The 12964-nt window shown below is 43.4% G+C and overlaps 10 protein-coding genes across 10 annotated transcripts; 5 read left to right on the top strand and 5 right to left on the bottom strand.

Moving 5' to 3' along the window:
• Positions 1 to 13: 13 nt before the first annotated feature.
• On the bottom strand, positions 14 to 610 carry BBOV_I002655 (putative integral membrane protein). Its single transcript, XM_051767107.1, has one exon. It carries the CDS (start codon positions 561 to 563, stop codon positions 372 to 374), a length of 192 nt encoding a protein of 63 aa, XP_051623896.1. The 5' UTR covers positions 564 to 610; the 3' UTR covers positions 14 to 371.
• On the bottom strand, positions 586 to 1677 carry BBOV_I002650 (uncharacterized protein). Its single transcript, XM_001608865.2, has one exon. It carries the CDS (start codon positions 1662 to 1664, stop codon positions 630 to 632), a length of 1035 nt encoding a protein of 344 aa, XP_001608915.2. The 5' UTR covers positions 1665 to 1677; the 3' UTR covers positions 586 to 629.
• A 30-nt stretch (positions 1678 to 1707) lies between these two features.
• Positions 1708 to 2178, bottom strand: BBOV_I002640 (uncharacterized protein). The gene has a single exon (XM_001608864.2). The coding sequence runs from the start codon at positions 2166 to 2168 to the stop codon at positions 1722 to 1724; it is 447 nt and encodes a 148-aa protein (XP_001608914.1). The 5' UTR covers positions 2169 to 2178; the 3' UTR covers positions 1708 to 1721.
• A 307-nt stretch (positions 2179 to 2485) lies between these two features.
• Positions 2486 to 3943, top strand: BBOV_I002630 (putative integral membrane protein). The gene has a single exon (XM_001608863.2). It carries the CDS (start codon positions 2594 to 2596, stop codon positions 3926 to 3928), a length of 1335 nt encoding a protein of 444 aa, XP_001608913.1. The 5' UTR covers positions 2486 to 2593; the 3' UTR covers positions 3929 to 3943.
• Positions 3944 to 4269: 326 nt separating this feature from the next.
• On the bottom strand, positions 4270 to 4837 carry BBOV_I002620 (uncharacterized protein). The gene has a single exon (XM_001608862.2). The coding sequence runs from the start codon at positions 4815 to 4817 to the stop codon at positions 4305 to 4307; it is 513 nt and encodes a 170-aa protein (XP_001608912.1). The 5' UTR covers positions 4818 to 4837; the 3' UTR covers positions 4270 to 4304.
• Positions 4838 to 4901: 64 nt separating this feature from the next.
• BBOV_I002610 (tRNA-dihydrouridine(20/20a) synthase family protein) lies at positions 4902 to 6339 on the top strand. Its single transcript, XM_001608861.2, has 2 exons — positions 4902 to 5276; positions 5311 to 6339. The coding sequence occupies exons 1-2, from the start codon at positions 4993 to 4995 to the stop codon at positions 6302 to 6304; spliced, it is 1278 nt and encodes a 425-aa protein (XP_001608911.2). The 5' UTR covers positions 4902 to 4992; the 3' UTR covers positions 6305 to 6339.
• A 130-nt stretch (positions 6340 to 6469) lies between these two features.
• Positions 6470 to 7990, top strand: BBOV_I002600 (RNA polymerase Rpb3/RpoA insert domain family protein). Its single transcript, XM_001608860.2, has one exon. The coding sequence runs from the start codon at positions 6783 to 6785 to the stop codon at positions 7929 to 7931; it is 1149 nt and encodes a 382-aa protein (XP_001608910.1). The 5' UTR covers positions 6470 to 6782; the 3' UTR covers positions 7932 to 7990.
• Positions 7991 to 8063: 73 nt separating this feature from the next.
• On the top strand, positions 8064 to 9329 carry BBOV_I002590 (uncharacterized protein). The gene is made up of 8 exons (XM_051767320.1): positions 8064 to 8341; positions 8377 to 8456; positions 8490 to 8547; positions 8586 to 8637; positions 8675 to 8777; positions 8814 to 8950; positions 8986 to 9062; positions 9097 to 9329. Exons 1-8 carry the CDS (start codon positions 8074 to 8076, stop codon positions 9324 to 9326), a joined length of 1005 nt encoding a protein of 334 aa, XP_051622975.1. The 5' UTR covers positions 8064 to 8073; the 3' UTR covers positions 9327 to 9329.
• Positions 9330 to 9337: 8 nt separating this feature from the next.
• BBOV_I002580 (Glutamate-cysteine ligase family protein) lies at positions 9338 to 11453 on the bottom strand. Its single transcript, XM_001608858.2, has one exon. It carries the CDS (start codon positions 11401 to 11403, stop codon positions 9346 to 9348), a length of 2058 nt encoding a protein of 685 aa, XP_001608908.1. The 5' UTR covers positions 11404 to 11453; the 3' UTR covers positions 9338 to 9345.
• A 217-nt stretch (positions 11454 to 11670) lies between these two features.
• On the top strand, positions 11671 to 12964 carry BBOV_I002570 (DExH-box splicing factor binding site family protein). The gene has a single exon (XM_001608857.2). It carries the CDS (start codon positions 11696 to 11698, stop codon positions 12932 to 12934), a length of 1239 nt encoding a protein of 412 aa, XP_001608907.1. The 5' UTR covers positions 11671 to 11695; the 3' UTR covers positions 12935 to 12964.

Below are 12964 nucleotides of genomic sequence, written 5' to 3'. Positions count from 1 at the left end.
TTGATACAGCGATATGGAAAAGTCATTCTATCAAAGAATGTGTTAACTAATTAAATAGACACGATTAATGATTGCAGTTCAATGATTGGCATGACAAGTATTTGTTTTCCACTATATATAGCAAAATCCGTAATAAAGTCATGTTACAATCCAATAAATCCGAGCACTGCAGCCGCATTTAGTTGGTTAAATAACGTTACTTCTTTCTCGAGGAAGTAGATATAGCTTATGTTATACCTATCATTGACGCTTGAATGATCGCGCAACACTTTGGTTGTGATTTGACCATTGTTACACGAGCATTGCTCCTGTAGGTGAGATCTATTTTGACACCATTCTAGCTAAGATGCATTTGACGGGAATTTGGCATATCAATCCTCTTTCGTTTCGTCTTCGTCATCTGAATCGACATATGTACTGCGCAGTCCCTTTCTAGATCCATCTGATGAGCGTTGGTTCCAATTTTTGTTGATTACGAATATCGTGACTATGACCAGCAGTGGTGATATAGCCACGAGCAGCTTGATGGCCGCGAGCAGGTATTGCAGCATTAAGTACAACATCTTGGAGTGAAGAATATATTGAAATTAATATTGAATTAATGTTAATTTGTTTTTATGGTAATTAGGTTAATTTTGAGTCGGTGTGTTAGGTGTGGCGCGGAAGAGATGTTTCCACGTCCCCGAGTATTCAGGGCTGCGTTTACGCAGTACCACGTTTACGATTTTGCCTTCTTCAGGCAATTCATGCATTGACCAGAAACACCCATCAACATCTAGTTTGCCTTCCATTTCCATTACAACAGGTTCACCCTTGTAAGTGATGGTGACTTCCTTGGGCATAAAGGTGATATTATAATCCTTGTCTGTATCATTTTTGTTGACACATGTGAACCACAGATCGAAATTTTGTTGATTTTGTTTCCAGTGTATATCAAACTTGCTTACTGTGGTTCTTACGATAGGTTCATTAAGCAGCCCTTTATCTCTATAGAATGTGTTTACTACATTCTCAATTCCCTTTATACCAGATTTTTTGTCTGACAGGTCTCTGAAATATATTTCATCAGGGTCAGGTGATTCCGTATAGTCATTACTGCGTTCTTCACGTTCCTTTTGCTTAATACTTTGTGATATTTCTTCTTCGGTTGGGTGCCTAAAGTTGGATATATCGAATATCTGTTTTAATTCTTTATCTAATGCTTCATCATGTTGGTTCAATAGATCTTTTACTTTGGGTTTAGGTGCATCATCTGACATACCCGGTATTTTATTTAGTGCTTCTACTCTTTTTTCATAATGTCTTTGTATTGTATTCAATTCTTGTTTCCACTTTTGTCCATAACGTCCCCTTTTGACATCGTTCAATATGGTTTCCACTTCTTCAAGATCCTCTGGTGTGATTTCCACGTGGGTATCATCTTCATACGACGATATTTCATATCCTGGGTCATCTCCTATCCCGGGGACACCTTCTAATGGATCTATCATACACCTTGTAATACGTTTGCTAGACGGAGCACTATATCCCGACGTCGCATGGTCTGATATAACGGCCCGATTGCCTTTGCTATGGATATAGCCTAATGTAAACCCAGAAAAACCATATTTGACCGCTTCAAGTTCTAGTAAACAACCTAGTATCATAACCACCCATAACGTCATTTTATCTATTAACAGGCATGTATCCTACCCTTCTCTCAGATATACAATGTACCTATGTTAACGAGACATATCCAACTGTTTTGCAGAATGCAATACTTCCCTGAATACCTTTTCGTGTAGTTCGTGGTGATAGTCACCTAGCGATTGCAATTTACTTTCTAGTTGTCCTAGTGTTCTGCCACCAGTTGGATAGAATGAGAAATTAGTGCGCCTGCGCAATGCGTGAACGGTGCTAACGTCTGGATCTCCCAGGTAGCTGCGGAAGTACCCCGAGTGGCCGTAGAAGACAAAGGGTTCGTAAGCCACGGGTAATGCGTGGCCTAGCAGTCTTCTCAACTGATCGTCGATGATCTTCGGTGTGAACTTGACGACTAATTTCGACCAGAAGGGCACATATGTTCTGTGACCAGTTTCCCAGTATACTCCAGACAGCTGCAGTCCATGCGAGTAATCTTCCGAGTTACCTGATCCCAGGGAGTCTGTACCACCGTGATCATGACCCATTTTAACACATTGATTTTATCTAATCTCTCCGTCGTTTGTTGTAATTCGAGGGAGAGTGATTACAGCGGTACAGAGTCGAGTTGGATAAATTCCTTTCTAGGACCGCTACTCGGGATACGCACTGATATACTGTTACCCCGATTGAATATACCAAATATACATAAAATATTGTGTTATACGACCTTTATTTTGGGACGAATTGGTCGAATGTATGGGGGCTAGAATACTGATAATACACATCACAATCTTCTATTAATTGCTTCATTAGTTCATTTTACAATGTTAACTTTTCATATTGATGTGTGTAACCGGGTTGGGTTACTATTGCTCATAGCTGTTGAGGGATGTGTCATCTTGCGGCAACGCATTCATGACTCCGTATTGTCTAGTTGAGTCTCCCTGGGCACACACGATCAGTTATTTTAATGGAGATCGATGTGGATGACGATGACCAATGGGGAAGTTTAATTTGGATTACTGATTTTGCGTGGTTCTGTTATCTAAATCGTGGAGTTGTTCGTAAGTGGCCTCCCGTGTATATACTTTCATTATATTTTATTCTTTCGAATTTGTACAACATATATCTTCGCGAAATAAGGGAGTTTGCTATCGTTAATTACGATATTTTTGCTACATTTTTCGGTTCTTCCTTGTTAGGTGGTGCCGCTTTAAGTAGCACTGATGCTGGGCATTCATTACCCATCGATATACCCAATGGCATTAAATACCTATTATCCCATGATAATTACATGCTCAACACTTCACAAAAGCGTATTATACAGGATCTGATGATTAACGGGTCCCCGGATGCCCAACCTGGTTTTATCAATCTCCATTTATATGTTGGTAAAATTGATGACAGGTACCACCTAGTCCAATGCTCGTGTTGTGCTTCTGATATAGCTGATGTTTTTGTAGATTTGTTGGAAACTTATGAGCGTTTCCAGCGTCACCCAGATTTTAAAATTGCACCTCGGGGTACTTTACCATCTGTGGTCCGTCATATTGTAGCTAACGTGCCCTGTATATTTGATATACCTGATGAAGAGGTGGTGCCTATTCCACTTACAAATACACTACGGGGTGTTCGCACCTTGTTAACTTCTGGAATTATTCACGAACGATCACCTCGTGACAGATACCAGAAAGTAGTTGTTGCTTCTGCTACCCTGTTGCTTTATATTCTCATGCCACATCACTATGCCGTTAAACATCTAGGTCGTTTAATCAGGCGTTCTGACAACCAGGGTTTAATAGTGTTAACTTCGATATTGGATCGTTTGTTGTGTAACTTCCCTAAGGAGGGTGATGTTTGGAGCTTGAAATTATATACTTCACGTCAGTTTTTAAAGCGTTTTCGAAGAAAGGGTGGTAACATATTTTCTAGCATCAAGGATCTGTTTAGTACTGGTTCCATGGATTTGGAACCCCTGTTGCTTGAGGTATCATCCAAGTCTCGTATGAACGGTCGTTTATCATGGTATCTTTGGCACCTTTACACTTCAGTCCGTGATATTTCATTGCGCCATTTGTCTAAAGGCAATTCACATCGTGTTTTGGAGCAAATTGACCGATATTTCATGGGTTTATATTCGGTAATGTTAGTGGCCAACGAGGGTTACCAAGGCATATTTTATATTTACCTTTATATTGCACGTAACTACAGTGGTAGTTTGCGTGACCTCCGCGAAATTTGTGAGCGTGCTGTTCCTAACGCATCTTGGGAAGCCAACCTTGCGATATTGGATAAATACATGTAGTTTACCGGCTTAGTGCCACATAAGAGTTACGTTAAAATGCGTAACTTAAACATTAAAATGTTAATAGAATCAATCTCTATCTAGCTGTGGTATCTTGGATAACACGTTATCAGTATAATACCTGGTGTTAGCGACTGGGCACTATTACTAGACTGAGATACACCTTGTGATTATAGTCTTTAAGTCTATTGATGTAGTCTAGCAGCTATTAGTGTTACGCATGACAGATGTGGTTCTATAATCACTGTGAAGCTATATAGGTTACAAGCCAATTGCACCTAGTTTATTCGGACACTTTCCAGTTATGGATTAGATATACTAGATACAGATTGATGCGATATGTTACACGTGTTTTTATCAGGGTCCAGGTACACTGTTACTCATTGGACTCCACACCTTTTTTATCGTACAGTATGGACACGCATTCTCTTGCTTTCTTGTGTATGTCGATAACGTGTATAAGCCTTTTTTCAATCAACAGTGCCATTTCGACGTATAGATTCTGTAGTTGTAGAGTTAGGGCTTGTATCTTTTGGTACAATAGGAGTATCCGTTGGTAATTAACCTTGACGGACTGTTGTGTCTGTTCATTTGCCATATTGAATCGCACTTGGACTTGCCATTCCATCAGTATGCCATCCAGTTTATCTTGTGTTGACTGTTTTGCCAAGTACTTGTCGGTTATTTCATCTCTTAATTGTTCTATTTGCTTCCATGATTTGTACAACTTTTCTCTATATTCTCCTTCTTTTGTGAGCTTTTGCTCAGGTTCCACGTTTAACACTGGCGACTCAGCTTCTGTTGCATCGTTATCGTAGAACAGTAATGCAAAATTATCAACGATTGGTGCCTTTTTAGCTGTTGATGTTGTTATCTGTTCTTCTGTCATCAGTTTGGTTAGTGATATATCACAGTAACTCGATGTGTCAATTTACATTGGGTTGGATTCCATGGCGTGCGAGTCTTGTTGCACATTAATATGTGATTATGTTTTTACATGGAATTCTGTCCTCAGATTGCAATGCGATTAAAATAGAAGGTTGACGTCGCGTGTAGCGACGCCAATGTGCATACTTCAGTGTCCCATCGTTGTGTTTTTCTTTTTACTTTATCGCTATACTTTAGTATCTTCCATTGCAATATCGCAGCGTTACAAAACGTCCTTTTTAGTTGGAGCAGCTGCTCCAAGGGTCACTAGACAGCATTTTTATGGCTCCATTCCTCTAGTTCATGTATCTCGGTGCCATGATACCATGTCAATGGAAGACGCTGACATTTCAGGGCGGTCACATGACCGTCCTTTGGTTCAAATCGCACCTATGTTAGATATTACTTATTATGAGTTTAGGTAGGTATTCACTTGTTGTTCTCATGCCTTGTAGGCAATTCATGCGTTTGATTACTAAGAGGGCCCAGTTATGGACGGAGATGATGGCTGACGGATCGTTAATATACGGTGATTCTGATAAAGTCGGCAGTATGCTGCACTGTGATGCCAATGAGCATCCCATAGTATTGCAACTGGGTGGTAACAATTTGGATAGTTTGTCTAAGGCTGGCAATATAGCCCTTGGGTATGGCTATACCGAATTCAATTTAAATGTTGGTTGTCCTTCTACTCGTGTTTCTGGTAAAGGCTGTTTCGGTGCTGCTTTAATGAATGACGCTCCTCTTGTTGGTCGTATAGTTAAGCACCTCCGTTCAGAGTTGGGTACTCCTGTTACTGTGAAGCATAGGCTTGGTGTTGATCACAATGACAGTTATGAATTTGTTCGTGATTTCATTTCAACCGTTGCTGATCAAGGTTGTACAGATTTTATAGTCCATGCTCGTAAAGCATGGCTCAATGGCATAAACCCTAGGAAGAATCGATCTATTCCTCCATTGGATCATGAGCGTGTCTATAGGTTATGTCAGGAATTCCCTAATCTCAACATTTCAATAAATGGCGGAATCAAGTCCTTGGAAGAGATAAAATACGCTTTGAGTCGCGGTGTTTACGGTGTGATGGTGGGTCGCATGGCTTATGAGAACCCGTGTGGGTTAGTTCGTGTTGATACTGATATTTACGGTGAAGCTACCAATCCAGCAACTTGCAAGACTCGTCGTATTCTTTTGGAAACCTATGCCAACTTTATAGATTCCCAAGCTTCGCGCACTAGTGATATGAATGTCTGTATGTTGGTAAAGCCCATATTAGGTACATTCCACGGTGAGGTCGGTACCAAAATATTTCGCCAGGCGCTTTCTGACATGAACGTGTATGAGACCTTGGACTATCCGAGGAGTGGCACCAAATGTGGTCACTATATACGCCGTGCAATTGCGATAATGGATGAGGTGAACCCTGAGGCGTTAGACCGCCCTTTGCACTGACATTACTATGTTCAATTCACGAAATACCATATATCAATTCAACTTATTGTATTTATTACTTATATATGCATAAATTTCGCTGGCTGTGGTCTTTTTTCATTAGATTTAACCTGATGTGTACGACCGTTGTGTAGTGGTCTAGGTAAGGGGCCTTCACTAAGGTCTATTTAATATCTTCCTTATACCACACTACTTACTATATTATATGTTCAATTACAGTGGATAATATTTACACTGGGATAACGTTTTCCCATTGGATAGGATAATACCAATACGTATATTCAGCTCCTAAAGTGGCGTATAAACGATTAAACTTAGGAATCTGTTTAACCATTTAGATATTTGAGTGGTTATAGGCTGCATCAATACGGGCTGTAATTGTGTTGACATTTTTTACCAGATAGGTAACGCGTGGATTTTAGTATAGGTTTTCTGTAGTTCGTATGTAGAGAGTTGCAAGGCTGCTTGGCTATTCAATATGGAGTGGAGCAGTCGTCAGTTGCGGCCGTCGATTGACATCGTGAGCCTGACCAGCACTAAAATGATATTTATCCTTCTGAATGCTGATGTGGCTACTGCTAATTCTTTACGTCGTATTATGTTAAGTGAGATTCCTTCGCTTGCTATTGAGGTGGTGACTGTACTGGAGAACACATCCGTTCTCCATGATGAATACATTGCTCACCGGTTGGGTTTGTTACCCATTGAGTCGAGTAGCGCTCGTAACTTCGAGTACCGTGACAAGTGCACTTGCAGTGACAAGTGTTCTCGCTGTACTGTTGAGTACTCCCTGGACGTCAAGTGTATGGATGACACTCGGGTAGTTACTCACTACGACATAAATCTGGACAGCTGGGAGAATTCTCGTGGTAATGTGAATGCGCCTATGCCTGTACCACGTCCTTCAGCTGATGCTCTGGGTAATGCTCCTGGCGATCAGGGCAGCGACCCTCAGCGGGTGAACAGTTCAGGCAATGCCACTGCAAGGAACGTGCAAAATCCCGATGGTCCTCACACGGGTGCTGTTGACCGTAAATCCGGCAGTGTACCTACTGGTGGTATCCCTATAGTCAAGTTAAAGCGTGGCCAGTGCCTCAGCTTGAAGATGACTGCTACTAAGGGTTTGGGTAAATTCCATGCCAAGTGGATGGTTGCCAATGTGGCGTACAAGATGGAGCCTGTGATTACCATTAACCGCCAGGTGGCTGAGAAGATGAATTTGAATGAGAAGACGCAGATAGTGCAAAGCTGCCCTCGTAAGGTATTCAAGCTATCAAATCCTCACGGCGCGTACTCCACTGCTACCAAGGCTGAAATAGTTATCGACAACAATTTGAACTGTATCTATTGCGACGAGTGTTTGAACCAAGCCCGTGAGATGGGTTATCGTGATTTAATTCGTGTTCAACCTGACGAGACCAAGTTCCACTTTACCATTGAGTCGAATGGTGCCATATCACCTGAAAAGATACTTGAGATTTGCCTTGACACTTTGGAGGAAAAGCTAGGATCGTTGCATCAGCACTTTTTGGAGGCTCAGGCTAGGAGCATCGGTGCTAAGGTCCATACAACTTCTAAATCTGGTGTAACTACTATGGGTGGCAGCTCAGGAATCGATCTTGATTAGTTGCTTACTGCACTAGATCGCTAGGTAATACGCCTTTTGCATACACCAGCGTTATGTTATAACCTTGAACGTAACAATCGCACAATAACAACGTAGTGGGTACTAGATAACCGGGTTACACACTGTTTCATTTTAGTATGAAATGTACGATAATACAGTTTTTGTTAGCTACGCGAATGCAGTTTTCACTGAGATAAGGAACACACCTTTGGAATCACTTAACACACCGTCGTTTCGATCAGGTCTTCTTGAGGCTTTGGAAGCTGCGGAATCAAGTACTGACGACTCTGGAAGCCATTCACATGAGTTACGGCCAATAGTGGAGTCGTATAATGTCCACTTTCTCCCACTTGACCCTGTATCCTTAAGGTCAACCCAGGCGTCTGTCTACACATTCGATGGATTCCCTGGTAAAACATTCAAGGAGTCATTTAGTAACTTTTAGGACTATATCTAGTTCGTGATTTCTTCACCAAAGAGCAATGTGACGCTCTGTTGCTCGAGACTCTGGTTGACTACATCAACGTATGTTTCCATGGAATCCGTTAACGTATGCAGCCTCCTAATAACAGTAACCTATACCAGAATGACCCGAATGTGGCCACTCCATTTTGGCGTGGGTTTTGTTGTATCCATTATCAACGTTTGTCCCAGCTTCTCCGGTGTTTAGTAAACTCAGATGGGCTACCATCGGTCACATGTATGAGTATGTTTTGGTATTCAGGGACCTCAATCCGTAACAGTTGGGGAACAAGGACTTACAAGGGGTATACCAAGTTTCCTGGACTTTTAGTAGATGTGACACGTGACCTTCTATCGCATTTTAATGAGGACTACATTCCGGATGTATGCGTATGCTCGGTGTTTTTCTATATCATGTAGGCCGCGATAATAAACTTTTACAGCAAGGCCTACTTTTTACGATTACACAAGGATGACGCTGAGGAGACTGATGACTCTGTATTGAACATAAGTTTGGGTGCCCCTGCGATATTCATGTTAGGTGGTACTGACCACAGGTAGGTTTACAAATGTTTTCTACATTATATCTCAGCACCATACCCGTATCATTTGTAGTTGAATCGGGTTCTGTAGTCCTCATGGCAGATAAATCTAGGTTTTGTCTACATGGTAGGTGGTATTGGGTTTGTAAAGATTATCTAAGGTATTGTCAAGTTGTTGAGTTATAACAAGCCTGGATACCAGCCTAGTGGCGGTTTACCTATAAATCTGCATGATCCTTTGTACGGTCGCCCGCAATTGCTGAAGTTAATACCACAATGCGGTGCGCATGTGTTTTCAAATATAGTCCGCGACACGGCTGCGATAACTAGGATCCGCGAAATATCGAACGACCTTCGCGTATCCATCAGCATACGTCGTGCCAAGCGTTGATGCAACACCTGTTGCCATTTTACTCGGCGATTGCGCTTAACATATCGTAGACCATTCGTTGTGATACTGTGCCGTTACCGGTAAACTCCCGGTGGCTGAGGAAGAAGTTTCTAATTTCTTGCGAGTTTGTAGCGTGCGTGCCGCACATTCGCCCCTTCATCAGTTTGAGGCTCTCCATGTGCACGTCATAGGATTCCTGTGATATAGCTCCCGACCTAAGTTCCATATCCAAGTGGCTTGCACACCTGTAGAATAGACTTAGGTGGTCGTTAGTGAAGAATATTTCACGTAGTGTAAACTTGTTAGTAGACCCGTTGTTGCAGAACATGTTATTGACAAAGTGGAACTTGTGGTTCATGATTGCGTCCTGGGCATCGCATATTTCCATGTTTTGGTGCACCAATGACATTGGAATATACAGGTTCCAGCGTTCCTTCAACATAACCCGTACCATCAAAGCGATTACTGCCACCACGGCCATGGACTCCTTGTCACGTAACTGGGCCTCGCAGCAACGGAATTCCACTCGCCATGGTATCGGGTAGCCACCGTCCTTCAGTGGTGGCGGTTTAAACCGCACGGTATTCCAATTAGTGCTTTGGAACGCTTCAAAATGGGCGTCGGTAGCATGGATATCCACTGCACTCAAGTCCTCCTGGAATGCCACCAAAGGCGCCCTTGACATGATTGCAGCGAAGTGCCGTGCTATGACCCGGTCAATACCAGCTCTTATGCAAGCTTGATACACTACACCAGTTGACGGAACAGGTACATCATTTAACTTGCTGTAATTCGCAAGTAAAAACGGGTCCTTGGATATATAGAGCGAGACGGTAGAAAATCTCGAGAACGGCACACGCTCATGCTCCTCATCACGGCGATCATCTACTGACTGTGAGAGCACACGCCACCTGGTGGTGTGGGATGACATCAACCCCTTGTGGGCAGCAGTGGCAGCCGTCAGTGCAAGGAACAGTGGAGCCAACACCGTTAGCTGGTCGTAGAGGTACCGTGCTTCCGCTTCATCAACGCAACTGAACGTCGTCTGCAGGCAGCACATACCCATGCCAAAAACCATTGCATCCATGTATATGGGTTCAAAGTTCTTTGGCTCAACGGTTGGTTTGGGCACAATGTCCTTGACGTCACTGGATAACACCAGCCGATCTATTTCCTCGGCCAATGCCGGGTCGTCAATAGTGGTATCAGAGCGAATGAAGTCAGTTGCAAGCATGGCCTGGGCTTCACCGTAAAAGTCATTATTCCCATCAGTTGAAGGGTTATAGTTATCCTGCTTATAGGCAACAGGGTTAGAAGCAAGCTGTAACTGCCCGGGAGGCATCTGATGAGTGGTATACTCATCACCATGCCGCTCCGGCGTCCCAGAATCAGGCAAGTAGTTGGTATAGTAACGCTTGGTTTCAGAACCTATGGCCACGTGCTGTATAAACGGTGGGGAATATATATGTACCTTCTTCCCACGGCGGCAGCGAATGTTACGCGCAAGCGTGCCAAAGCGCGGATGAGGGTTTACCAGAATATCACTGCAAAAGTCACTTAACATCGCCGGTTCCCTGACCAACGGATGCATTGGATATTCGCAAACTGAGTTTGGAGTACCAAGTAAAGGGAATGAAGTAAGCGTAAATGGATATACATTTCGAATTCCCATACGCTCAACCGCAGATCGAATATGTCTGCGTGCGCCCTTGAACCAATCGACAAGCTCCAGAATGTAATCCTGGTCCAGGCGCCAGGGCTCCTTTGGCGTAGCTTCTACCATATAAGAAGCAAATTCCGGCATGAATATAAAACGGTCGCCATCAGGCTCGCTTATATCCGGTACATTCTTCAGCAAATGAGGTGCACAGGGCATTAACTTAGCCTCCCTCGTGCGCTGGTTTAAGTGAATTAGCATATACTCCACCTCGTGACCGAAGCATCTGACGGGATCCTTGCGTGCATGGTTACGTAAGTAGCAACGGAGCAGTTGCAATGTACCTAGCAATCTAATCCTCTCCGCGCGTTTTGCGGTCTCCTCGAAGCTCAAGGGAGCTCCGACTGTCAAGAATCCCATTGCAATGTTACATACACATATTTTAATTTTAAATATTAAAATGATAGAACATGCATTACAGTAAATGGTTACTCGATGCCGCTACATCCCATCAATACAATGGAAGTACACTTAAATACAGGATTAATGACATTCTAGAGAAAAGTGTGACTAAACAAATAAACCGCTGCGCAATTTGCTTGAAATTGCAGTGCGGAGTACACTTTCACATAATATAATGCCTCGCGCTTCGCCCACGCGCGCGTCTCGGTAGCTGGTTACCAAGACTCTGGTGCATACGCGGTTCGCCAGCATGAAAATAAGCTTCGGAATATCGAAACCGTCTGCTAAGCAACCGCCAGCAACACGTGTGCTAGCGCCAAAGGCAACTCATTTTTTTGAAGCTGACGATCCAGCAGCGCCCTCAGTTGAACGCGTGAAGGTAACTGAGATTGCCGGCAATTGTATGCAAATAGTGAAAGATGGCGTGTCAGTGAGCCGCTCTTTAGTAGAAGATCCTACATTATCGCATAGTGTCATACCATGTACCAACAGACTGGATAAAAATGACAAATCAACAACACAAATCGGTCCTATTGACCTAAAATATGGACTCAATGTAATACCGAAAACCGACTCCAGCCGAGATGCAGCACAGAGCACTGGAACTACCACTGTAACTAATGCAGTCCCATCACCAGTGGAAGCCACTGATATACCCAGTGAACCAGAGCCCACTTCCACGGATCAAAGTATCTCAACTAAGGGCGAATCAAATGAAGCACTGGGTGCTGAGGATCACACCGATATCAGTGACGCTGAAGTTGCACGACTGATATTACACGATCAGGAGCAACAGAAGCTTAGGGAACAGCTGTTTGGCACTGACCTTATCGAACAAGCTTCGAACACAGTACCAATACTGCTTCGAGGCAAACGAGATCACGAGGATACCGATGTGGAACCGTCATATGAAAATGTAGCCGTTGAGGAATTTGGCCTGGCAATGCTATTGGGGATGGGCTTCAACCCAGCGACGAACACGAACAAACCGAAGGAATACAAACGCCGTGCCTATGATCGTGCTGGTTTAGGGGCTGATGCCCATATGAAGCGGAATATGGCAACACTCACGGATGCCAGCTTAATGGCCAAACTTAAAAAGGACCACATGTACCATTATGCCCATGACCCAGGAGGACCGGGGGAGGCTAGCTGCTGGGTATTGTCTGGACTCTATGTACGAGTTGTGGAGCGCGACCACCGCTTATTTGGCAAGAAAGGCATTGTAATACAAGTAGTTGAACGCGTGGTCACACTGGAAGTCAACGGAGAGCACGTAGATATCAATTACCGTGGCCTGGAGACAGTGGTTACCCAGGAAGCCACCCAATGCAAGGTTGTACGCCAAATAGCTAAGCATAGCGAAAAGTTCTATATACCCATTGGCACTGTAGTAGACGTGGCCGTAGTCACGAAGACGTTTGCCAAGGTTACGTTCAGAGGAAGCACATTTACAGTATCATTGGATGATATATGCGAGTTCAGGTAGCCACGGTCGGGAATAGCCTGACCAATCAAT

The sequence above is a fragment of the Babesia bovis genome, chromosome 1 (assembly GCF_000165395.2).
Source record: "Babesia bovis T2Bo chromosome 1, whole genome shotgun sequence".
Taxonomy (NCBI): Eukaryota; Apicomplexa; class Aconoidasida; order Piroplasmida; family Babesiidae; genus Babesia; species Babesia bovis.
The sequence above is the reverse complement of the archived record's forward strand: the minus strand, read 5'-3'. Positions and strand labels throughout refer to the sequence as shown.